At 37.6% G+C, this 24,380-nt stretch overlaps 1 protein-coding gene across 2 annotated transcripts; it reads right to left on the bottom strand.

The window, feature by feature from the left end:
- Positions 1 to 7,317: 7,317 nt before the first annotated feature.
- Positions 7,318 to 23,976, bottom strand: EEF1E1 (eukaryotic translation elongation factor 1 epsilon 1). 2 transcript variants are annotated; one of them, XM_051799283.1, is made up of 4 exons: positions 23,830 to 23,976; positions 21,612 to 21,812; positions 15,151 to 15,246; positions 7,318 to 7,982 (listed from the first exon to the last, which is right to left on the bottom strand). In XM_051799283.1, exons 1-4 carry the CDS (start codon positions 23,959 to 23,961, stop codon positions 7,842 to 7,844), a joined length of 570 nt encoding a protein of 189 aa, XP_051655243.1. In that variant the 5' UTR covers positions 23,962 to 23,976; the 3' UTR covers positions 7,318 to 7,841. The 2 variants fall into 2 exon arrangements, with proteins under 2 accessions (XP_051655243.1, XP_051655244.1); XM_051799284.1 differs by having other exon boundaries at positions 23,805 to 23,954.
- Between the last annotated feature and the right edge of the window lie 404 nt (positions 23,977 to 24,380).

Here is a 24,380-nt window from a genome sequence, read left to right as displayed (position 1 = left end):
GTTGGAGCAAATGACCCACTGTGGTCCCTTTCAAACTGACCCCGTTCTGTGACTCTGACAGCACTAGAATATTTTCAATATATCTCCCCCCTTACAGACTCCCCCCTTATAAATTACAGTATATTAACTTCTGCTTGTGACTTTTCATGCCACATAAACTCAATACTTTTAGAATAGGTTGATCCTAGTTAGGCCATTGCATCTACAGTTTGTTTCTTTTATACATTTTTTTTTTAAAATTTGCAATACACACCACACAGTGTCATTGCAATGAAGAAAGAACTGGACCACAAATTCTGCTACAGCTGCTGCAGCTTCAGTGTCCTGACCTGGAATACCACAAAGGAGCCAGTTTAGCTGTAGCAATTACTAGTTTATTCGTAAAAAACAGGAGCAATATATATTTCTTTTTTAGAAATTAGTTCTGTCTATTTTCTACTCTCCATAGCTTTTATGTGTAGGAGCAATTGTGTGGCTGAGGAAAAAAAAAGGGACTTTTTAAAGCTATTACAACTGACACAAAAAATGATCCTATTATAAATTTTGTGTACCATCATCAAAGCTCAGAAACTTCACTAAAATTACTATATCGGTTTTTCTGACAAAACCTGTAATCTTCTAAACGCGGGTTAAAAATGAGTGAATTGATTTTGTTGAAACTATCTACTCCAAAGTCAGTCAAAATACAGTTAGAATCTGTTTAAATAACAAAATGCATCTCACACTGGGAAGTGTTCAATACTTAACTAACATTATTACTAAATTCAGTATAAATACATAATCTAAAAGTCTTTCACTCCTTCACCGTTTCGTAGTCTGTAAATATTAATTACACAATTAGCACACAAAGAATTATTTAAAAAATAGTTCCCTTCCACATTATTTTTTTTTCACCCCAAAGTAACCACCTCTTGCAACCTATAGATTAGTATTTATATTTTCCCATAAATATAAGCATATAAAGCACATAAGCAACTGACAATCACCATTAGATTACACTAGTGCTCATATATTAATAATATCTGTAGGATATTCCAGCTGGCTCCATCATCACTAATAATTTGGGGTAGAATTGTTGAAATGTTAATTTTATCCCTTTCCTCTGCCTAGCTGCCATCCTTTTGTAGTGTCTCTCTCAGACAAGTTATTTCCCCCTCTAAGCTCTATGCTCCAGCTTTTTATTTGTTAAGGAGGAAATCCTGTAGTTAAGGGGCTTTGCAACTACTGCATTTCTAGGAAACAGTTCTTACATCATGAATAATGTCAGGTTCGGCATTATGGGAATGAAACAAATCCTGTGACAAACAGCTGCATTGGTTTCTAGGACTACTGTCCTGAAACCATTCCTCCTTTGTTTGAATAGTTGTGTTTTTTAAAGAATATGCTTTATTGTTGCATTTATGTCTGTTTTGTTGTGTCCCCCCCCCCGGCCGGTTACTCCCACTGCCCCATCAAGCTTATTTTCAAAACATATTCAAAAAAATTAAGGAGGACTTAAAGAGGTGACGGCTATAAAAAGACAATACTTGTGGAGCCCCTAACCTGTCAGTTTGTAGAAAGTAGTCATCAAGTCACAAAAATATGGAAATAGCTATGGCTTGGAGCATGAAAATCAACATATGTAGTCATCATGTATTTTTTCGGAAGATAGGCTAAACAACCTCTGTCACTTTTGCCGTGCAATGGAACCCACTTTCTCTTTTAGGGATCACCCTGCCACTTCCCATTAGCGTTAGCAGCACTCTGAATTGTAAAATCTTCAGATGAACGTGCCGAGTCCTGTCATTTTCCCCACAGGCTGTCTAGCAATGATAATCCACTAAAGTATTATTTCATCCAAGTGGCGGTGTCCGAGTCAAATGCCGGCAACAGGCAGGGAAACCCAAACCTGTTGAGGCAGACATCTGCCCAGATGGGAGGAATTGGAGCGACGGCCCTTAAGAGGGCGAGGCGGGGGACATACTTTGCGCCAGCAGAATAAGTCCATGGGCTGCACCCGTGATGGGAGACCAAGACCACGATCATGATGGCTGGAAGTTTGCGGGCTGCGATGCCAATGCTGGCCAAAGCAGGCCCGGGGCTGCGCTGTTTGGAGGAGTGCCTTGTCAGATTAGCCGTGCGGCTACTGTAGTTGATGCTCAACCTGTATGGACAGGCCTGCCAGGCAAAAACTGCTCAGGCAGATGATGCTAGGGAGGACAAAAATTATCCACCGCAAGACTAAGAAGACAGATGACACCCAGCAGGAACAGCAAGCCAAATCTGCAGAATCCACAATGCAGCTGGCTAGCCCGGGGCTACCTGCCTCTTTGAAGAGGAATAGACATCACCTACGAGCTGTCAAATTAGATCACCAGCCTGAAAATGCTGAAAGAGATTTAGTTCCTCCAACAGAGGAGGGAAAGTTTAATAGATGAAAATTTTCCTAAAGGGGCCAAGGTAGTGTGGGAGGGGAAAGGGGAATCCTTCAGATGCAGCAACAATGAAAAATTACTCACCTCCTGCCTGCCTGTAGAGTGGGAGATGGGATGCGTGGTGTTCCATGGCAGCTGCGGTGGCTGTGGTCACTACCAGCATGGAAAATAAAGGCCACGCCTGCAGGAATGTGCACAGAGTAGCAACAACTAATGCTTGCTGCAAAATCAATCCCCCTCCCAAATCTGTGGTATCTTTATATATTGCCCTGGAGCTGGGCTCTGAAGTACTATAAATTTAACATTCAAGACATGCAGCAGTAGGGTACAAAGACCCAGTCTCGATCTGAAAGCTTGGAGCAGCAAGAGGTGCATGATGGCATTTCCCCTCACATTTCTTTTGCAATAAAATTCAAGCACAAAAATCCCCCCCCCCCCCCCCACGTAATACAATTCAATTTTGATAAATCAAAAAAGAAATTAGGATTACCAAGTGAGTAAGCATGTGCTCAGGTGTATTGGTGAATATGAAACCTGGTGTTTCCATCAGGGACAGCAGCAGCATGATCCAATTATAGATGCAAAGAAGAAATACTGCTCCTAGGGGGAAAATATTAAATGTAGCAATCCATTAAGCAGCTGCATCATTGCAATTACACTTTGAAGTTAAAGACTGTGAAACACACCAAAGATTAAAAGAAGTGATAAGATTAAAAACTGAAAGGGGAAAAAAAAACCAAATAGGCCTACTGATCCCTCTTCCTAGCAAAAAAATCAAAAAAAGTTAGAAAAAATTACATACTAGGTTCTGCATACACATACAATAAGAAAATCAATTCATGGCTATATCAAGCAAATTTACTTGGAGAAAAATCTACTCCCAATTTCAGCATTCATGTAGCAGACAACCCACAAATCACCTGCAGAGATGCAAACAGATTGGAAAGAATATGAACCAGACTTCTGAATAGAAGAGCTTACATTGAATTTCTTGACGATTTTACAGTCCTATTCCTTTATTTCCATCTTTCTCAGCTAGTATCTTTTTACATACTTTGCTCCAAATCAACAGCACTGACAAGCAGATTTTTGATCATCTGTTGTCTTTTAACTCAGAAAAAAGATACCTAAGTTCTACTGCCTCTTCATCTATAATGTTACTTGGGTGCATTTAATGGACAAAAGCACTTCTGAGTCACATTTTCATATGAAATAGTTAATATAAGGGAGTGTCTTATTTGAATTGCAAGGTACATCTATATTACACCTTACTTAGAGCCTCAGTTCCCTGTAATAACTCAGGATGCACACCCACACTGAAGAGTTTAGATTAGTCTTCCATCAGCTATAACTGAAATTAATGTATGTGTGTGTAAGAGAGAAAGAAACTAATGTTGAAGAATTATTTAATAAAAATACTCTGATGAGCTGTAACATCTATTAGGAAGTTTAAGATGTACCTCACAAAAAACAGGCTCCCTATTTCTAGGCCTATGTGCTTCCAAAGATTCAGACAACAGTACGAAATTCCTGGGAGAAAGGCTACTCAATTTAAAAATATGTTGAAGAGGGTGGGGTAGGCTATAGAAAAGGATTACAAAATAAAAAATATTAGAAATATGTGAAAACATCACCCCTTACAGGCAAACAACTAAGATGTTAGCTAGTAGACTTCACTGGCAAAAGTTACACATAGAATCTCTGGCAATTTAATAGTTGCAAACCTCCCGAAAGCAAGTACTTGCTGTGATTGATTGGACTGTTTTAATTTTAAACTAGAAGTAGTATCTCCTAACATGTTTTCTCTGTATAAAAAATATGATGCCAACCTGGTAGGTAAATCAACAGGAACTTGAAAGAAAACATGTTGTACATTTAAGTTATCATAAATAATTTCTGTACAGTTTTGCTGATGAAAAGCCTATACTTTGGTCCATTTGAATGGTCAGAATTTCTTAGTACCCATGTCTAAACTGGAAATATTGGTTTTTTTTGTTCAGAATAATCTTTCCAAATTTCTTATTTCTACTCACTCTTTTCTAATCCCATATGAAACCTGAATTTTCTTGTAAGTCACTGTTGCTCAGTTATAAGCCTCAGAGCAATAAATACCCCTACAGACTTCAGAAGTCAACATGAACTCTCACTTAAAAATGAAGTTATTACACATACAAAGACAACTAAAAATCATCACCACAGTCCTAAACTATCTGATGCAAAACTCAAACACCTGTTTCAACCTGGCCTGTCTGCAAGCAGTCATCTTGGCATTAAGAGGAAAAAGACTAGTCGAAGTGGTTAAGTGTAAGATTTCACTGAACACTTAAAATTATCATATTTATTTCACTGTTGAATTCTTCAGTTGCTGAAAGGTTGTCATGCAGCACTATCTCACCATATGGCAACAACCTCAAGTCCCAGAGGCACATACTTAAAAGACCATAACACGTCAGGCCCCTTGAATAAATTAGAACAATTATGCAAAATAATAATACTGCAATGATGAGATACATTAACAAATGAAAGCGTTGCTGATCATGAAATGCTGTGAAAATAAATTCCACACATCACTGTGGTCATCATCATGATCAAACTGCTAAGCAACAAAAGTGAAACATCACGGTGCCCTTCAGCAACTGAAGTTTTAAGAAAGGAGAAAAAGGGGTTGTGAGGGAAGAAAGTCTCTTTTGCTAACGTTCAGTGAAAGTATAATAAAATATTACAGAAAGACAGGTGGAAGTACCGTTAAAAACAGCTGAAGGTTTGCCCATGCACACCCTTTATGCCATCAATGGTAATTTGAAAGCTCACGCTACAGTACACTACGTCTGTATAAATTACAAAGTATAATTGTAAAAAATGTACCTCATACACTCTCAGATAGACTCAGCTACATTTGTGTGATTTCTCAGAACTTCTTTTACAGATTTAGTTGTCCTTGATCAGAAGGCATTTGACAGAAAGGGGGAGATGGCAGAAAAATCAATACCATCTGGTTTTCCCAGTTATCTCTCTAAAGGCAAAGTCTCCACTCTTCTTTGCTTTTAACCCTCTATCCCTTTAAGTTTCTCTGTGCAGGAGAGAGAACACTGAAATATGATCAAGTCACCATATGATAATGACCAAATGCCTTTTAGATTGTGAAGAGTTAAATATTACTAATCCAATTCTAAACATTTCATCTTTCTGCTAGGTGAAATTTTTTAATAGTATTTCAGAAGCAAGTAACACTTCTGTTCTACACCAGAGAAAATAAAACTGGCACAAGAGGCTAGGGGATACTGCAGCAGCAGCATGTAGGCAACCTGAGAAATCCCAGTACTTGGAAACAGCAGCTATTTGGGATTAAAAAAAAAGACACTTTGTAGCAACATCTATACAAAACTTGCCTGAAAAGATGACAGTATTGTTTTCAGCAGTATTTAGCTCTGTTTGCAATTCAGTTGTCTCAGCTGTAACACAAGCTGCTGTTCTCACAGAGGACGACTTGCACATACACTTTACGAAACAAATAATTCTCACTTGGAACAGCATAGATAAAAACAATAAATCTGTAAGATGAATGTGAAACTTCCCTAAACCCTGAACAAATGCACTGATGATTCACACCCATGCTCCCCTTCTGCAACAGAAAACAGCAGAAAACATTATAGTAGAATGGAGTAGAAGTGTAGGTATTTTTCTAAGTCTTGCCATCACTTGGTCCCACACATAATTGAGGGGAAAAGCAAACTCACTTGTATACATAATACTAGGTAGCAAATATTTGAATAAATTGGGAATTAAGAGTGCAAGCACTGACAGCTAACACCTGAAGCTTTCAGGTAGTCAAATACGAAAAATTTGGATCGTGAAGTCTCTAACGTATGTTTGTACTAAAGCCCACTCCACGATTCTTGAACAGATCTCAAGATTTCAGTGAGATCTGTGTAAGTACAGAAGGTGAGCTTCTAAATAGCAAGGAACAAGACTACCTAACGTGAGACATGGCAGAAGCAGAGATTTAAGCCCCCTGGAAAATGACGAGAAATTTCTGAAATTAAGTATTTTCACTGTAAAAGTAACTTGGTGTAACTTTAAACCCTCTATAAAAATTACACATATAAAGAAAACACTTATTAGAGCCCAGAATTGTCCTGGTTATGCTTACCCTTGCAATTTTCTTGTGTTCATTTGTGTGTCAGGATGTATTTTAATTATCTACCCACCTTTTTTTTTTTTTAAAGGACTTGCAACATTCAAAATGCTCAAACACCTATCCAAGATAGCTTTGTATTTATATTTACTTGGTGGGAAGTTCCTAAAGTAGCACACAAGTTAAGACTAAAGAACATACAAGTGAAGTTGTCTGCTAAACCCAGTTGTAGAAACCAACACAGAAGTCAATTTATCAATTAAAATATAATTTTTTTCTTTCATGTGTTAAAAGAAATGTTAACTGAATGGTGCAGAAGATATTTAACCAATTAAAGTAAGCACTCTTAAATTTGTTAAAAATGGAGGGACCACATTCTACAGTTAAATGACCTGTCCAAATGTGTGACTCAACAAGTGTTGCTGTTTTTAAAACCAACTTTAAACACTGCAAGTGAACTTGACAGACCAGCTCATTATCTTATCTTAAGCTGAGGTTTTTTGGTTGGTTTTGTTGAGGTGGGGTTTGGGTGGGTTTTTTTGGCTGGTTTTTTACAATCTTGAAACTTGCATTCGTGCTTGTGTAAAAAATGAAGTGAAGCACACACAAAATCTTTAAGAACACTAACTTTTCTACTCCCTTTGAAAGAAAATGCTTCTAGAATCAAAACAGTATACCACAAAATGAAGTAGGAAGTGAACTAACTTTTTAAAATCTTCATATTCCTAACTGAATAAAAACTAGAAAGTTTCACAGCCAAATTAAAACTACAGTTTTAAAATAATTTATTCAGTCACATAAATACTTTGTAACATTTGCATGTTCCCTTTTTCACATCCTTGGCACACAATATAGCTCTTAACTTTTACAAAACTAGTGTAAACATCCATGGAAAGCAAAATGAAAAGAAAGTGGGACGACATACATAAAAATTCAATAAATAGCAAAAGGAGTGGGTAATTGAAGGAAAATAACCAATTATTTCCTATAAAGATCATGTCATTACACTTAAGTGTTTAATTAAAGGAACTTTAAAATTTTTTTCAAAATAGTGAATTAAAACTCAATTTCCATCTTTCTACCATTGCTGCATTTAATCAGATACATGATACAATTCTTTAGTTCAAATTCTTGAATGAACAACAGCAATTCAATGCAACTGTATTATCTGAGGCATTAACAGTTTTGGTTCACATACAGAAGGTTACAAAACAATATTTGCTACTAGTGGCTTTGGGCAGTATAACTTCTAAACTCCCAAACCTCCTTCCAACACAACATTAGGATTCTCCTTAATGAGCATTTGTGTATAATCTGTTCTTGATGAAGACGACATTAGACAGATGCTGCCGGACACCTGGGTAATGCTGAATGTGGTTGAACCAACGAGACACATTAAGGTATTTCTCCTTTTCTTGCACTGTGAGGTCCACCTGCATGGGGAATAAATACAAGGCACCAAGTAATATCAGGCACTGCATCGCTAGTGTAAAGCAAAATGAAAGTAGATAGTTTTACAAATGATTTAAACTCAAGCTGTTGTAGTCCAGCAGTATTCCATATTAGTTTCACATATTAATATTTAAGCCCCAAACATGTAAGAACTTTTAATTTACTCAAATGAACAGACCTGGAGGTGGAATATACATTTGTATGATAAAGAGGGGAAAAAAGCTTGCTTGAATTTAATGCATCTTTCTATTCCTCGGATCAGTATACAGTATTGAGGCGTGCAGGGAAAGAGTTCCACAACGTGCACAACCCTTTCACGTTAATTTAGAAGACAGACAGTATCGTCTCACAGACAAACTGACTATTTTGTGTTTCCAGGTGTATTGTAAGTACAGGAGTAAGTTTTTTTTCAAGCAATTTGAGACTGGATAGGTAATTGGAAGTTGTTTTATATGACTATTGCCTAATATGGCATAGTTACTAAGAATCAGCATAGTTTAACACTTAACTGTTCAGATGTACTAGCTCACATTATTAAGACAGCAGTGGCATGATTCAAATTACCACAGTAAAACAAACTGGAAATCTGTCCATGCTTCGTAAAAATATTTGAAGTACTATCACCTAGTCCTACAGTTTGAGATCTTGTTGTTCACGAGAGTTCTCAAGTTAAGAGCACGGTTACCTGCTTATTTCAACCTAGATCTAAATAGCTGCAAAATTAGTCAGGAAGAAGTTTCCAACTATCACACACAATCATTGTAACAACACCTTGCCACAGGAATTGTGGCTAATATACGTGCAGAACTTCAAGCCTACCTTTAATCAGAGGGCTGGCTCAGATAAAGTCATCTCCAGTTGCAGATCCAAACTCTACTTTTAGAAGTCTTTTAAGTTCAGGTCAGCAGCATCCTCAAAGCTTCACTAAAAAGTCTGTAATTCCTTCAGTCTTTCAAGCTAGCTGCAGAAGAACTATTCCCATTCTGTATCACCTGTATTACTATTCTACTATTCCTTGATTAACAATTTTATCTCTCCTTATGGCTTTGTAATCAAGTTAGTTTATCAGTTTAGATAATAATCATTAACAATCCTCACATTAACCTACTACAACTGAATTACAAATGGGGTAGTCCTCAAAACAGCCTACAAAACCTACATCAAGAACAAAATGTGTTCTTCACATTAACTACCCTATTTTATCTCACCAATACTGAAACCAATCAGCACGGGATTAACCTCACTTCATTTTCAGTTAGCCAAGCTTAACTTAAATCTTGACAATGCCTGCAGTCAATTAAAAAGGGCACATCTGTAGAGGACAGTTTTAACAGAAAATCGCTACTTACACATGCCTAATATTTTTCCAGGTTTAGATTTCTAAAGGTACCCAAAGTTAATCCTCTCCTCAAAAGCTAAACAGATGGCATATGCCTTATGCTTTGTTCTATAAATTCTAGATTTTGTGGATGCTGCAGGTTCATTCCAAATTTGGTCTTGGGCACAGGACAGCTAGAAACAAATCTGTTTCAACAAACTTTAGATCCCAGTGAGAACTATACATACTCACTCAGCTGTACGAGTGAAAAGCTGCTGTTTAAAACCAAGCCTCATGTTAAATTTGACCTTGTGACACACCAGCCTTTCGATTTCAAGTGTTGCCTTTAACATTTGCTACTTCTCCTAGCTGTTCTCTCACACAGCCCAGCACTTGACTTAGAAGATTTAAATGTGTAGCAGGAAAAAGAAAATAAGGAAATATGCTGGAAAATGAACCAATGGAAATATACCAAGGAAGAACTCAAGGAGTTGCAGGAAGGAATTCTAAACTAATGGCACATAGCATTAAAGCTCTATTAACAGGAAGTTCAGAACACAGTAACTGTGGCAACAACCAAAAAGCAGGGATCTTGCAGCTGCTCCTAAACCCAAGTAGCTGCTCTTCCTATAGAACTTACCTGCCTACAAGTGGGGCACTACACACGTATTTCCACAACACATTCTGCAATTTTGAACTGTTATGAACCTCAGTTCAGGCAGTATGAGAAAATCTGCTTTTCTTGCTGCTGGCATGGAAATGTAAATACTATTCCTACAGCTGTATAGTCTGATAGAAATGCACAGAAAAATCAAGTAAAATCAGCCACATTTTTTCTGATCCAGAAATATAACAGTTATTTGAATTAGGTAAGTGGAATAGAATAACCCTAATAAGTGAGAAAAAAATTGTCCAGAATTTTACAAACAAAAAGTGGAAGCTATTAAAATATAACACCGAGTATTTCACAAATTGCCTGAGTTTCTGCAAGTGCTGTATATTCAGGACTAAAATAAAAAGGCAGTACCATTTAAGGGAAGATGCTTTTGATCACCTGCAATGCATTATAATTAATGATAGTAGGAAGCAGATATGCTTGATATGAAGCTGTAGAACCATTAACAAAGTAACAGAGAATGAAAAGAACAATGTGTGTACTCTAAGGCCATCTAAAATTACTCAAAGTGAAGAAAAAGTATTAAAGTATAAGCAGACACTAAAATGCTTACACTTTAAGTTCCTTGAGATTACAATACCCTTTTTCAAAGTCTTTAATGGGTAAGCACTTGGTTATGAAAATGCTGAACCAAACTTTAGGTTTTGAAGCAGATACAGTATTTCCTCCCCATAATTTTACACTGAAAATTTTCAATCTTTACATTTCTCCAATGTAAATCAACGATGTCTGGAAAACTAGTCCTCTTTCATTCTGTTAGCATAGTGAAAAAACATCTGAAGGGCAAAACAGACAGCTACTCTAATAATAAAACCCCTTTTTGTACTCTAGGCACAACAAACAAGATATTTTTACTTATTTACATAATGTACTCTATCAGTGAAATATATTAAAAAGCACTTTGTGGCATGCTCTACTTTTTACTCAGAACATAACTCTTAGGTTAATTGTTTAGAGATCACTTCCATGGCATTTTTTACAACATTTTGTTAGATGGGTATTTTCTGTTCTTCCTCATTAAATTAGACAATTCCCCCAAGTTAAGAAAGGCTGCTGTTCTGCTGTTATAATAATTATTTGCTATTAAAGCAATTATTTTAATAGCAAAGAAGCAGACACTCAATTTGACAGGCTTTTTTTTTTTCCATGACACAAAAAAAAAGAAAAAAGTCTTGTTCTTCCACCACAAAGCTCACAAAGGGGAACCAAGGTGGTCATCATATAATGCAACTCTAAGAACTGCTGCAAGGGCTATAAATACACAAGTTTTAATTATATTTGCTTTCCATAGCATTGGGGATGCAGGCATAAACTCTCATTCCCACACTCTACATGTGCACGGAAAGCCTAAAAATACATGACTACATCTGAAGCTCTTCAGTATGAGGAAAGGCTAAGATACTATTCCACTTTTTAACTTTAGCTTTTAAATACAGGAGAAAAAGAAAATACCCAACAGATGGATGGTGTATTTCATGACATACATGTGCTTTCACGTTGTTTTGACTACTTTACTGCTGTTAAAGGAATAGGTTTAAAAGTAAATCTTTCCTTTAAGTTAAAACTGGGTTTTTTTTTGTAATTCAGTTGAAGAACCATTTTTAGCATCATTCTTTAGAAGGAAAGCCTCATCTCAGTACTAAAATAAGCAGCATATCAGTGAATATTAACAAAAATTCATGGTAATCTCTTTATTACAGGAAATATTCAATATGAAAAAAAACCCTACAAAATAAACTATTATTGCAGTCTCATAGTTCACTGTTAGTAGTTGTGACTCAAGGAGAACAGCTTAGTTTGTTTTGTACTCGACTGTTCTTGATTTGCCCCCAAAATTTTGACTGAGGCTTCTTCTTCCATCTGCACATATAAATTTCACCTGTAAGTTATTTTCCAGACCTTATTAAAGAAATTTTGAAGTCAGACATACAGATTTGAGACCACTTCTTTGGTTCTGACAACTTTCTTGAAGTATAAAAGCAGATCAATCTTCACATTGATTATTTCTCTTAAAATTGAACTGGACTTCTGCTGTTCAAAAATACTTAAGAATAAAGACACTGGGAATTTTTTTTATATAATTTTAAATTAAAAAACAGATATGAAAACAAGTTTATTATCACAGGGGTGTGATAATGTTTATTGATTGCCTGAGCTATCTTCAAGCAATGCTTCCAAATTCATGTTTTCTCTGCAATCTGTGCTTTAACCTAGTGGAACTTCCTTGTTCGTCATATTTATCCACATATATATTTAAGCAATTGAAGTCTCTTTAAGACAACAATACTTATATTACATACATAGAGACATCAATTACATATGACAAAGTAGATCACATTGACTGAAAAGGCAGTATCAAGCATTACACTTTTGGGTGTTTGTGACCAATATTATGATGCAGAACAACAGTGCATACAATTTAGTTTCTGCCTTATTATTATGAGTGTGTATTTCTAATTAATAGACTCAAAATAGATCCTGTCTGCAAAAATCCTGAAACACTACCTGTGAATCTCACTCTCACTGATTAAAATACTAATTATTTTGCCACAACGTGGATTTTTAAACACATTGTACTATTGTACTTAATAATATTACTTATTAAGATAACTAGAACTGACAAGGAGAATGAAAGCACCCAACTGTAGAATTAAGAGTTGCTGTTGGTCAGTAGACAAACTCAGCTAGTCAGCTCAAATGGACGAGCCTGGACAGTAAAGAATCAGACTCTCCCTGGATTATGGGAAGGCAAAATGAAGATGGAAGGAGTGAATGAATACAAAGACACATTATCTGTACTCAGGAACACTAAGAAAGGAAGATGATACCACAAGCGAAGAACTGAGCAAAAGGATTGGTTGGTCTTAAAAACCTTTCCAATGAAACGTGCATCAGAAGGATTTTAAAGTTTTACTACTTGGCTTATTCAGGGTGATTACGATATGTTGGTAATATTTCCAGTATTCTATTGCTAATGTCTGTGTTAGCATCACAGGTAGTTAATCAAAAGTGCAGAGATTAGCCTTAAAGGTCATTATCAGCAACATTTTCATATCAATTTTCTAGACAACTTGATGGACAGCAAGATCTGTGGGTCTCCCCATGTCTCCCATTTTTACCTCCTTCCTTAAAGGATTACAGGAAACATTTATTGATATTTTGCATAATTTGGCTGAAGCAGTGGTGGATATGACCAACTGCTGCCCTGGACCACATCACATGAAGAGATACAGCAACTCTTCCTGTCTCCCTCATAAAGCTTAGGGCAGAGTAGCAGTCCTGGATGTACTCTCTTCTCATTACAGGGAAAATAAAAATAATTTAAAAAAAAATTAAAATCACTGGATTCTACAGTTCAAGATCTTACCTATACAGTTAAGTACTAATATGAATCAATTCTGAAAGCTTCAAAATATACGTAATTCCTAATTAGTAGCTTCTAGATTTTCATATTTATTTAGGATAGTAACCTCGTTACTTGCCCTTTACACCTTTCTGATTCACCAAATTATATTCCGTGAAATCAAACATTTCAGAAACAGATGCTATACTATAAACTTGTCCCAAGCAGTGTCTGGGTGGTTGCAGGCACCCAGGAGCACCAAGTCATTTGTTTTTACCATCTGTTCTATTTCCCAAAGCAATAACTTGTATCTTTTCTTCTTGATTAGGTAGTCTACTCTAGAGCAAACTCTAAATTTAAAAATGCTTGGATTTTCCCCTAAGTTTTTTTAAAAAAATCTCATTTGAACTCCTACTCTCTTACAGCATATACAGTCATATTTTTAGAAGGTACTTAAGCATTTTTTCTACATCTGCATATCATATGTGAAAGGTAACCCATTCTGACACTTTAGTCAAAACATCTATCCTACTACTTAGGATATTTTAACAAGGCAAATATGAATTAACAGAATTAATTCTAAGTGACTTACTCTAGCATGTTTTCAAAAACCTTCTGAAATGAAGCTTTCCTTTCCTCTTCTCTGCTTAACCCTCTCTCATTTGAGCTTTTACTCCTGGACAGTCAAGACACAGATACATAAATTCTCTCTCACTTCTGGTAGTATTTCATAACTTGATTCCTCCTCTCCTCTTGCCTCCATTCTGAAATGTAGCATTCTTCCACTCTTCTCCAAGAGCTCTGCTTTTAATTGTATAAAAGTAACCATTCACCCAGTTGACTGAATTCACTGATTCTCAGACACATGTGCATCCGTCAGAGGCATCTTCTTCTAATTGTCCTCTCCCCTCTCACTCACCCCCAGCCCCATGATTTTCTAATGCAAAACTGATGGATTTCATCTTCTCCCAAGAATTTAGTAGACCTTCTCCTGTAAGTCCTTTGGTTTCTTTAGTTGCACCCACTCCAGAGAATGACAATGGCTCATTTACAAACACATTCCAGCACGAAATGCAAATAATTTTTGCTGCTCTATCTTTAATTTAACACTTGGAGTTCAGAACTGAAGGTGCAATGACTTTCGAGCACTTCATGGTAACCTGAGCTGACTACAAGGATCTCAACATCTTCCCCACTCAGGACAAACTTATTTTTGCGGGGAGGCGTGGGTGTGTTGTGTGGTTTTTTTTCTGCTCCTAAGCACTAGCCCCCCATGCTATTTCATATTATGTATCTTTCATCAAGTATTATCATTCAAGTCTTGAAACACAAATGACAATTTGTTATGGCTCAAACTTTTTTATATGCATTCATCCTTCAGGAGCTTAATTTACATGCATCTGTACTCCTCTAATACTAAAAGGTTAGTGCTTTCAGTTCTGACATATCCTTTCAGTTTCATTTATCTATTTCCTCATGTAATTCTGTAAGCAGTCATATTTCAGACTAGAAAAGGTAAGCATCAAACAATCAATCCTTGAAACACAGGGACAGGTATCATCCTTGCTACATTATACAGAGAAAACTAAAGCATTCTGGACATTACAGGTAATACACTTCTTCTGACAGACCCATAGCTAAATATTAAAGTATAAAACAAACAACTTAAAAATGAGTTTTATTTTTCTCTGTTCTGTTCCATAACTGTCATTGATCAATTCAGTAGGTCAACTTCTACAACAATAAAATGCCCTTTAGATAAATAACGATTATGGCAGTTGTACATATAAAAATAAGGCAAGTAATGCTTACCATGATATGATGCAATCCATAGTACATCAAAACGTCTGCTAAGGTAAAAATGTTTCCTGCAAGGTAGACTTTATCTTCAAGGTGAATGTTAAGATCCTACAAAAGAAAAAGTCATTATACTGCTGTAGTATTGACTTTGCGAAACAATACATCAAGGCAATTGTTAAAAATAATAGAAACTTCCTTTGGAGACCATGCATATAAAATAAACACCAGCTTTAAATTATCCCAACTCAGCAAATGAGAAAAACAATAAAAGAAGAAAAAAAATTCTAAGAAGTGAGTGACAAGACAAGAAACTAAAATATCACCGTTCTTTGACAGTGCAATTAGGTAAAATTTAAATGCTGGTGTCTAAAAGAAGTGCTTTACATCTAGTCAAATTTTTGTAAATACAGGTGTAATTTATTTTAATCTGACTCCAAAGAAATATTTCCTTTCTTTTCTCTACGTCTTACCTACTTCTCATCCAACTTATGCATCTTTCTGCCCTCTACTTCCCTCTAAAGAAAGAAACATAACCACAAAGAAAATTACCTACTTGACACTGATGCCAGCTTAAGCAAGCTTTAGTTTTAAAGTATTCTTTTCAGAAGTGTACAAAACCAAGTTTCCCAGTTTTTCCTTAGATTTGGAAACTCTCCTTGTTAGTTGTGCACTCCTCTTTTTCCCCTCAGACATCTCCTTAAGCCAACCCCCCCCCGAAACAGTTAGTTATGCTTAAATGTAACTAACATTTTAAAAAATTTAAATTTTTCAGTCTCAATTACAGCACGCTCCATTTTAAGACAACCTTTTATTAAAAGAAATAAAAAACGTCTAGGGCAAGGAGAAGGGGGTTAATAATTAGTGAACAATTAAAAAAATTATATTTAGCCTTAAGCATGTCGCACTTTTTGTGGTTACATAATTTTACCAATACAGAGATAACCTACAGGACACATACTGAAAAAAAAATAAGACTGAAACACAAAACTGAAATAATGAGACTTTTAAGACATCTGAGCTTGCATTTGCATTTGACAAGTTTGACTACATTATGCCATCTTACTGTTTCTTTGATAGCCTCTTCATGACAGGACTCCTGTACTTCTGTAATATTTAAACATCCTCCTGTCTGCTTTGGTTTCTTTTATTAGAGCAAATCAGGGAAAAATATTAACCCCTGCATAGTTAAAATTCTGTAAGGTCAATTGCCCCTGGCTACATAGCTTCTTTTCTTTAGACTGGTTTACTCCTTTGTTCATGTTAGTTAGCACTCAAATTACTTTAAACATGTAACTACAATTCTGTGGAATTTCCTACACACAACGCAAAGGTAAATGCAACGTTAAGAAGAAAAAACTTGTAGGAAGAAAAAAGTCCAACAACCTAGAGATCTGTTTACTAGAAAAAAACCCCATAAACTTGTCTGTTCTGACAGAGATCTTTGACCAGCATTTTTCATTTCAACTAACCAGAAATTCCACATGCATTATAATGAAAAGTAACACCACTAGAACTATATGCCAACCTCCCATTTCTGTTCTTCTTAGCCTAGGCTATGGAATTGGGATTTTGTAAAGTAAAAAGCTCATTATCCCCAAAGACACAATTACCACAGTTATTTTCGTGCTCAAAATTTTGGATTTCTGCATCAAAAAAATTACAGCATGTTAATTCTGAGTTTTATACTGTATGTGTACACTCAAAACAGTCATCAGTAAAAAAAAAAATCCTAAAATTTTAAAGGCAAAGTAAGTCATTACAGCGTGAACAATTATTTATTCTGGTTCATCAAATTTTATGAAGTCAGTTAACTGAGTAAATTAAATTTGAAAAAAATGGTTTAATCTTGTATAAATTAGCATCAGTTTACAATTCTGGTTTAGAACATGTACCTTCCTCCCATAAAATACAGACAGATATTCCTATTTCATTCTGCAAGTCAAGATAATGCAGAAGCACCACAGTAAGTTTTCTTCCATGTGCATTAGGCAGACTTAGTTAATCTTGCCTCATGGGTTATCCTTCCCATGGATGATTACATTACTGGCTAATAGCCAACTGTGCTAAAACTCCTGAAAGTCAAGTTTTCTGAAGTGACCATGGTATTAAAGTGAAACAGCGTTCCTGTCCTGGAGACATTAATGAAAACACGAATACGAAACTGTATTGAATTTCTATTACATGCAGGAAATTCAGGTCTGTTAGCTGTCTTCTGTATCACTGTCTTTCATGTACTGAACACATGAAAGATGGAAGTTGCTTGTAACTGTATAAACTTACTGTTGCAATCCCTCAGAAAATTCTTTCTCAGATTTCAAACAGGTATGTATGGCATAGCTGCAGCATGATGCACTAATATACATCAAACAACTGCAGCAATTCAAATTCCATTTTTAGGTATGAGGGCGAAAAAGCGACGTAAGAACAGACGCTGCATTATTTACGGACTAACTGATGGATTTTCATTTGCTTGTTCTATGGAAAAAAAAAAATCCGATTTACAGTCCATATCTAGCAACAGCTCAACACATCCCATCCACGGCACACTTCTGACGACCCCACATTATTCCTCACTATCTTTTAAGTATGCAATATAATTGCCTGTAATCCATTTAATCCACTAAGGCAACTGAATCGCTTCCAGTCACTGCAAGCTGGAACAGCAATCCGGATAAGCAACAGGTGCTTCTTGTGACGACTCAGTAGCTTACAATGGACCTACTTATGCTCAGATTTTATTTTGGATATTTTGTCCACAACATCCTGCTGGTGTATGTATTTCCCTTACACACAGAAGCACATCCTTTCAGTCAGCAAGATTGTCAAGGTCATTTATGCCCTAAGTGCCTTTATATCACACCATGCAAAGACAAAAAACTGAGCACTCTCAAATGCCCCAGGAAAGCCCCTGACAATGCAGAACCCAAGAAAGGGTTTCTGCAGCCACATCCAAGAAAAACAGAACTGCACCGTTGGTGCATAGCTGTATTTTTAACTCTCATGGAAGAATCTTCTGCTGAACTGGCAAACTATGAGTTACACTTGGTCTGGAAGACTATTATATTCAACATACCAAGTTTCTTGTAAAAAAGAGAAGAAAAATAATCGAGAAATATTCCTCCAATAATCGAAATTCAATCCTTTAACCTGTAAGCACAAAAACATATCCTGGTGCTAAAAGAAGAGGGAGAGAAGTGAATACAGAAAGTTGAAGTTTAAAAGATACTTGCTGGATAAGCTTGCTAAAGCAGGTAGGCATCCCATTTAGAACTCTACCAAAAAAGAGTGTACAAGAACTGTGGATTAATGGCATGGGCAGAGCATGGATTAACCTGCTTTTTTATCTGTGGAAAGAGTAATTTTTTCAAGCAAGCACATTAGATAGGAACTGAAGCTTTCTTATTCAGATTTCTAACTGAACTTCAGGCTTACAGCCAGAGAGCACAGGAGATTGGGACAAAGCTAGTTGAAGTCATGGAACACTGTTTTGCATAAGACACAAAGTAGTACACAAAAATTCTGGGTTATAATTATCATTCAGGGACCAGAGGTATCTACATTCTTGTGAATTCAAGTACAAGCTCCCAGTTATTTGGCAGATGCTGAATATGCCTGAAGACGGAGGGGGGGTGGGAGGAATATGCTCAAGTTTTACATACCTAAAATTGACAAAGCAGAGACATTAAAACCTCCTGAACAGAATTCACTAACGTCTAAGTAGTCATTTGATAGCACAAGTGTTTCACAAAGGTTCTCAATTCCTTCCCTGAGGAGTAGAAAAACTACTAGTTATCAAGCATGATGGCTCAGTAATTTTCAGCTTTTTTCCCCCCATGCAGCTTAATTTGCCACTAACCAAACATCAAAGAAACAAGGAAAATACTCTCTTATCCTGTGTAAAGAAGTTAATGTAATGCATTGGATATTGTGCTATCACTGCTATTGACATTCATCATTCCTACATATCTGCTATAGAACAGTCCAGAAGTATTGCTCCCATTTATTCTGTCCAGTACAGAAGCACAGATCAAAATTAGACAAAACTTCACAAGCCCATTTATTGGCCTGTTGTGAACAGTATGGCATTTGCTCTGAATAAATATAAAAAACCTAGCCGAGATGGTCTGTTTCACCATTGTTTCATGCCAAGTAATAGCTTTAGGCAACACATCAGCAAGAACAATTTAAGAACCTATTTTCCTAGGGCAAACAGATCCTTCCTGTTCAAATTAACAGACATTAAACCAGTTATTTACCGACACTTTGTAGAATCACATCACCTCAGTTAAGGGTTAAATGGAGGCAGCCTAAAGTTTATAGCAGAAGTGACTGAACTGTTTTTGGTGCAGCTTATTATAAATTGTGGCTCTAGGCTGCAACTGTCCCAAGACTGCCATTGTGTATTCCAGACACGTTGTAAAACTACAGCCTCAGACTTCCCTCCCTATTTTAGTTTTTCTTTTTTTTAAAATCATACTCCCTTTTGGCACAGTATACTTTAATGGTAGGCTGCCTCTTCTTCTGATTAATCATAGTGGCAAGAGAACAAATTAAAAAAATCCTTAATTGCTATACTATGAAATTATTAGTGCTGGAACAATTCCACAGCAGCCCTGTGTTAAAATAAATTCTGGTTATTCAAGACTTGCTAAGAAAAAAAAAAAAACACAGGAAAACCTTAAAATGGTAATATCTATTAAACTATTTAAAGGCAGAGATTCTCCTTCAAGTGACACTGATTGTTTCTCAGTAAGAAAATTTTGCTTTGCTTGGAAACACTTGATTTATCCACATATTTGTATTTCAGTATATTGTCTTTTCTACATGGCCAGTGTTCCTAAGCCTAAAACTGAAGAGTGATACCAGCTTCAGCATAAAACTGCCATATCTCTGCATCTGGTTTTCATACTCTAATGCAGTTCTGCAAATACTCACATGTATGTGCTGACAATGCAGATATCATCACTGAAGCCATCAGAGCAGATGTACTTTTTTATAAGAAGACAGAAAACTTGCTTACGGTTTTTATATGATAGAAGGGCAAGAAAGGTGAATAAAAGTTATCTATTCTCATATGGTCTTCTCACAGTTCAGAAGAAGAAAAAGCATCACAAATTCGTTTAAAAAAAATGACTGAAACTATATGACACTTGTCATAAAGCTAAAGTTAAAACCCAGATTAGTCAGTCTCCTTCAATCAAGTTCAGAAAATCCCAAAGGGTAGACAGTTTTCACGTGATATCTGTAGAGTAACCATGACTGTGATGGTTTTGATAACGTTTACACATAGAAAGTAAGAGCAGAGCTATTACAAAAAGAGAAGCAATGTAAACAAACTTATAATTAACTAATGGAAGATATTTCCCAGATGCTATGAAATCAAGATAACTCAGATTATTTGGGGTGCAAGTGAGAGAAATGGTTCTTGAGGACTTTCACCAAATTGGTAAAGCAGACGTGATATTCCAAGTCCTCGAGATCAAGAGGGCTGTCAGTTTGAAGAGGGCAACAAAGTTTTGCTTTGCATCATTCTAAGATGCCAACCAGAGTCAAAGTAAAGTCAACCAAAGCTATTTCTAAACCCATACTGACTAGTAGGACTAACTTTCCATCTAAAACATACTTCCAAAGTTAGAAAAAATAACCACTTTAAAAACTGATTGAATTTCACTGCTGTTTTATATATGCCTAGTAAACAGTGCCCTTAGAATTTAACAGTGTAAAACAAGTTTTCTCTTCAAGTTGTTCCCACAACACTGCAAAAACACTAATTACCAGTCACAAGGAGCAAGAAGATATATAGAGTAAGTTTTACTATCTACTCCTTGCCATCTAGCTGCTCAAATAACAGGGTGACCCTTGAGATTTTCTTTTCTGCTTCCACCTGTTTAACAGGAAGTAAGTGTCAGACCGCAGGAAAAGTTTAATAACAGCAGACCAAGGTCTCCATTCAAAGTACCTTGATGTAAAGGGCAGTTTTGTTGTAGAGGCTCCTTTACGATTTCACTTTTCACACACAATTCTGTCCAATAACTCCTTTTGGCATCAATGCCAATTACCACAGCATCAAGTATCGCCCGTATTCCATAACTGCCAAGTCAATAAGAACAGCTCTTAAAACAATCAGAGAAGTGTTACCTTGAAATACAAGGCCAACTTGTTTATAACCAAGGGTTTATGAAGATAATAAGAAACTGGTGTCTTACACAGGCAGCTGAACAATCTCTAAACTACACTGAACAGCCTGCTCTGCTTCATATGTTTTACAGTTTTAACTGTTTTCCCTTCTGTTTCAGCTTACTAAAAGTGAAAAGCAGCAAGCAGAATAAAAGCCAGTACTTAACAATACTGTCAAGCTTTTAGCATTTGCTTAGTTTTATTAACTGCACGTTCACACACACATTAGCACTGTAACCTTCTTCTAGGTCTAGTCACTCCAAAACTCAGTGGCAAGGTAATTAAGTATTCCTTACCTTCAGAATTATCCTAGTATCTTCCTTACTTGAGCCTCCATTTACTCGAGTCACTCTGTATTCCAACCACTGCTGAACAACAGCTTTCTCTTCTGCAGTGTTCCCGAGCAGTTGCTCTTTCTTAGCCTGCCTGACAAGGTGGGCAGCAATGGTCATCAACCCTGTCAGCCCGGGGCCATTGTTGGTTTGGAGAACAGGAACCTGGAAGCGGAAACAAGAGCGTAAGACTTAACAACTCATTAAAAAAACCCATCTCTATATGGATAGTTAGTGGTTTTTTACAGCCCCTCAAAAGGATATTTAAGGCAATAAGTCAGAATTTAGAAGCATTCATAGTAAAGGTAGTACCATCAAAACTAAGTGTATGTTTGCTTTTCACTCTCTGGGGTTTATTTTCAGTTCTTACAGAAGAACGCGAACAAAGCAAGACATCTTTAGCTCCAATTAATCAAATTCTGCCAATATTAGCCAGAAATAGTATTGTTTGTTCCAAAACTGGCAGAAATCTTATTAACTGACTTTTAACTCATTCTCAAATTCAGGACTCTTCCTCAAGACTGTAAAGTCAGCAGCATCCAACTTCTCTCTGAGCAAGCAAACTGCAGTGACCACACCTCCTGAAATGCTTATTCATCCCAAATGTCCTGACAGAAGCCAGGAGCTCCCTAGTACTGTGAGGGGACAACACAACACACCTCTAGATTTAACCATGTCTTTGTTAGTGACAGCAGCACATGTCAAACTGTGGGAAAGGAAACCAAACCACTAAGTCAATAAATAAAAGAATGAATTGAAACTCACTGCAACAGACTGAAGTCCATTCAGTTATTTATGACATGGAACAACAGAAACTGATTAAAATGCAACATTTCTTTTCATTTAAAGTATCTGACCACACAGAGGAGTCTATGTTCAGATTTATTTAAACTAAGGTGCAAGTTGATAAAACTACAAAAATAATTTAATGTCTTTGACTACTACTAAGGTTTTTTCTTCCACTGAACATGCAGTCAGAAAAACTACGGACAGATTTAGTTACTCAATTTTTTCAGCCTTATGCTTTACAGTAAATAGCACTAAAATACTCATGAGGTTGCTAAATAATTAAGACAGCTTTTGCAACTTAAGGATATATATATTCAGGACTCTTAATTATAAATAATCAATTAAAAAAACCCAAACTATAAGGCAACTGCACAGCTTTTTTCTCCATCCACCTTCTCTGGGAGGGAGGATCAGATAAAAGGTGTCACAAAATTTGTGACATTCAGCCTCATTATTACATTTTTCATGCCTCAGGTGCCTCTCAAACCATGGAACTTTATGTTTCCATAGAAAACTCAAAAACATCAAGACATCTAGAATCAAAGAATCATCAGGGTTGGAAGAGACCTTCAAGATCATCAAGTCCAGCACTGCCACTGTAACCTCTAAACCACATCACCTGGCACTAGACCCAGATGCCTCTTAAACACCTCTAAGGGTGGTGACTCCACCACCTCCCTGGGCATCCTATTCCAATGCCTGACCACCCTAACAGTTAAATTTTTATTCTAATATCTAATCTGAATCTGTCATGTCTAAGTTTAAGGCCATTTTCTCTGGTCCTCTCACCGCAGGCACGGCAGAAGAGACCGACCCCCCATCTCACTACAACCTCCTTTCAGGCAGAAGTACTTTAAAAGAACAAAATATTTAAGAGCAACAGCTCCTCACCACAGACACGATCCCAACACTAAAGTAGCATCTTTCCCCTCCCTCCTAATTTAACCACGCCTGCACAGACGTAACTCGCACAGGCATCAGGGAAAGGCAGAGAAAAGGAGAACGGTGCAAGAACAGATGTATTTCAAACAGACATCCCTTCCACGATACACGATGCCCTTTCCACGGGCAGAGGGATGAGGTTTCCAGAACCCACAGACTCGCAGACAGCGTGGGCCTACAACATCCATAACATATGGGGGACGATGAAGGAAGTCTGGAGGAAGCATAGGCGAGATCCCGCTCAAAGAGAACACGCAGGCTGGTAACTGGGGGGCCGCAGTCACCGTCGCACGGGTGCTGGGCGGGAATCGCAAGGGAGGGAGAGGGGAAGCGCAGGGGGAAGCAGCCGTCGGGGAAGGAAGGCCAGGGACGCCATCCCGCGCGCGTCGCCGCCGCCCGCTCCCGGCCCCTCCTCGCTCCCTTCACCTTCCGCTCCCCCTGGACGCCGTACTTGTTCCCGGCCGGCAGCCCCAGTAGCCGCTCCAGCAGCTCCAGCTCCACCGCACCCGGCGCCGCCGCTGCCATCTTGAAGCGCGGTACACGCGGGAGAGGGCAGGAAGGAGGCAACAACCGCCCGCACCATTGGCGGGCGGAGCCGCCGCGCTGCCGCAAGAAGCGCCACTGCCATTGGCTAGAAAGGCCAAGCCAGCCAATCAGGCACCGAAGGAGGCTGCGCCTTGCAGCACCTCGGGGGCGGAAGAAGAGCGGTGGGGTCACGGGTAGCGCATGCGCAGCCGGCACATTCACGCGCCCCACTTGTCGGGCAAAGCCCGCGCTCGCCAAGCCACGCCCCCAGGGCGGGGCTTCAGCGAGGGGGCGGAGCCAGCTGTACCTCCACCCCGTGACGGCCCGTGGGTGGTGGCTGGGACGGGGGTGCGCGGGGTGATTGTCTGACTTTGCGGTTTCAGAGAATCACAGAATCAGCTAGGCTGGAAAAGACCTCTGAGATCATGGAGTCCAACCTACAACCGAACACCACCTTGTCAACTAGACCGTGGCACA

The sequence above is a fragment of the Manacus candei genome, unplaced genomic scaffold (assembly GCF_025592945.1).
Source record: "Manacus candei isolate 608988 ecotype Guabito, Panama unplaced genomic scaffold, ASM2559294v1 h1tg000049l, whole genome shotgun sequence".
Taxonomy (NCBI): Eukaryota; Metazoa; Chordata; class Aves; order Passeriformes; family Pipridae; genus Manacus; species Manacus candei.
Note: the sequence above shows the minus strand (reverse complement) of the source record. Positions and strands in the feature narration are given on the sequence as shown.

What these genes read in the sequence shown, in the direction of transcription:
- EEF1E1 (XM_051799283.1), bottom strand. Translation starts at nt 23,961, where the DNA reads ATGGTGCGGGCGGTTGTTGCCTCCTTCCTGCCCTCTCCCGCGTGTACC. An exon ending in GGGCTGCCGGCCGGGAACAA is followed by an intron (nt 21,813 to 23,829) that starts GTACGGCGTCCA and finishes TTCCGCTTCCAG; the next exon opens with GTTCCTGTTCTCCAAACCAA. An exon ending in ATACTAGGATAATTCTGAAG is followed by an intron (nt 15,247 to 21,611) that starts GTAAGGAATACT and finishes TTTCTTTTGTAG; the next exon opens with GATCTTAACATTCACCTTGA.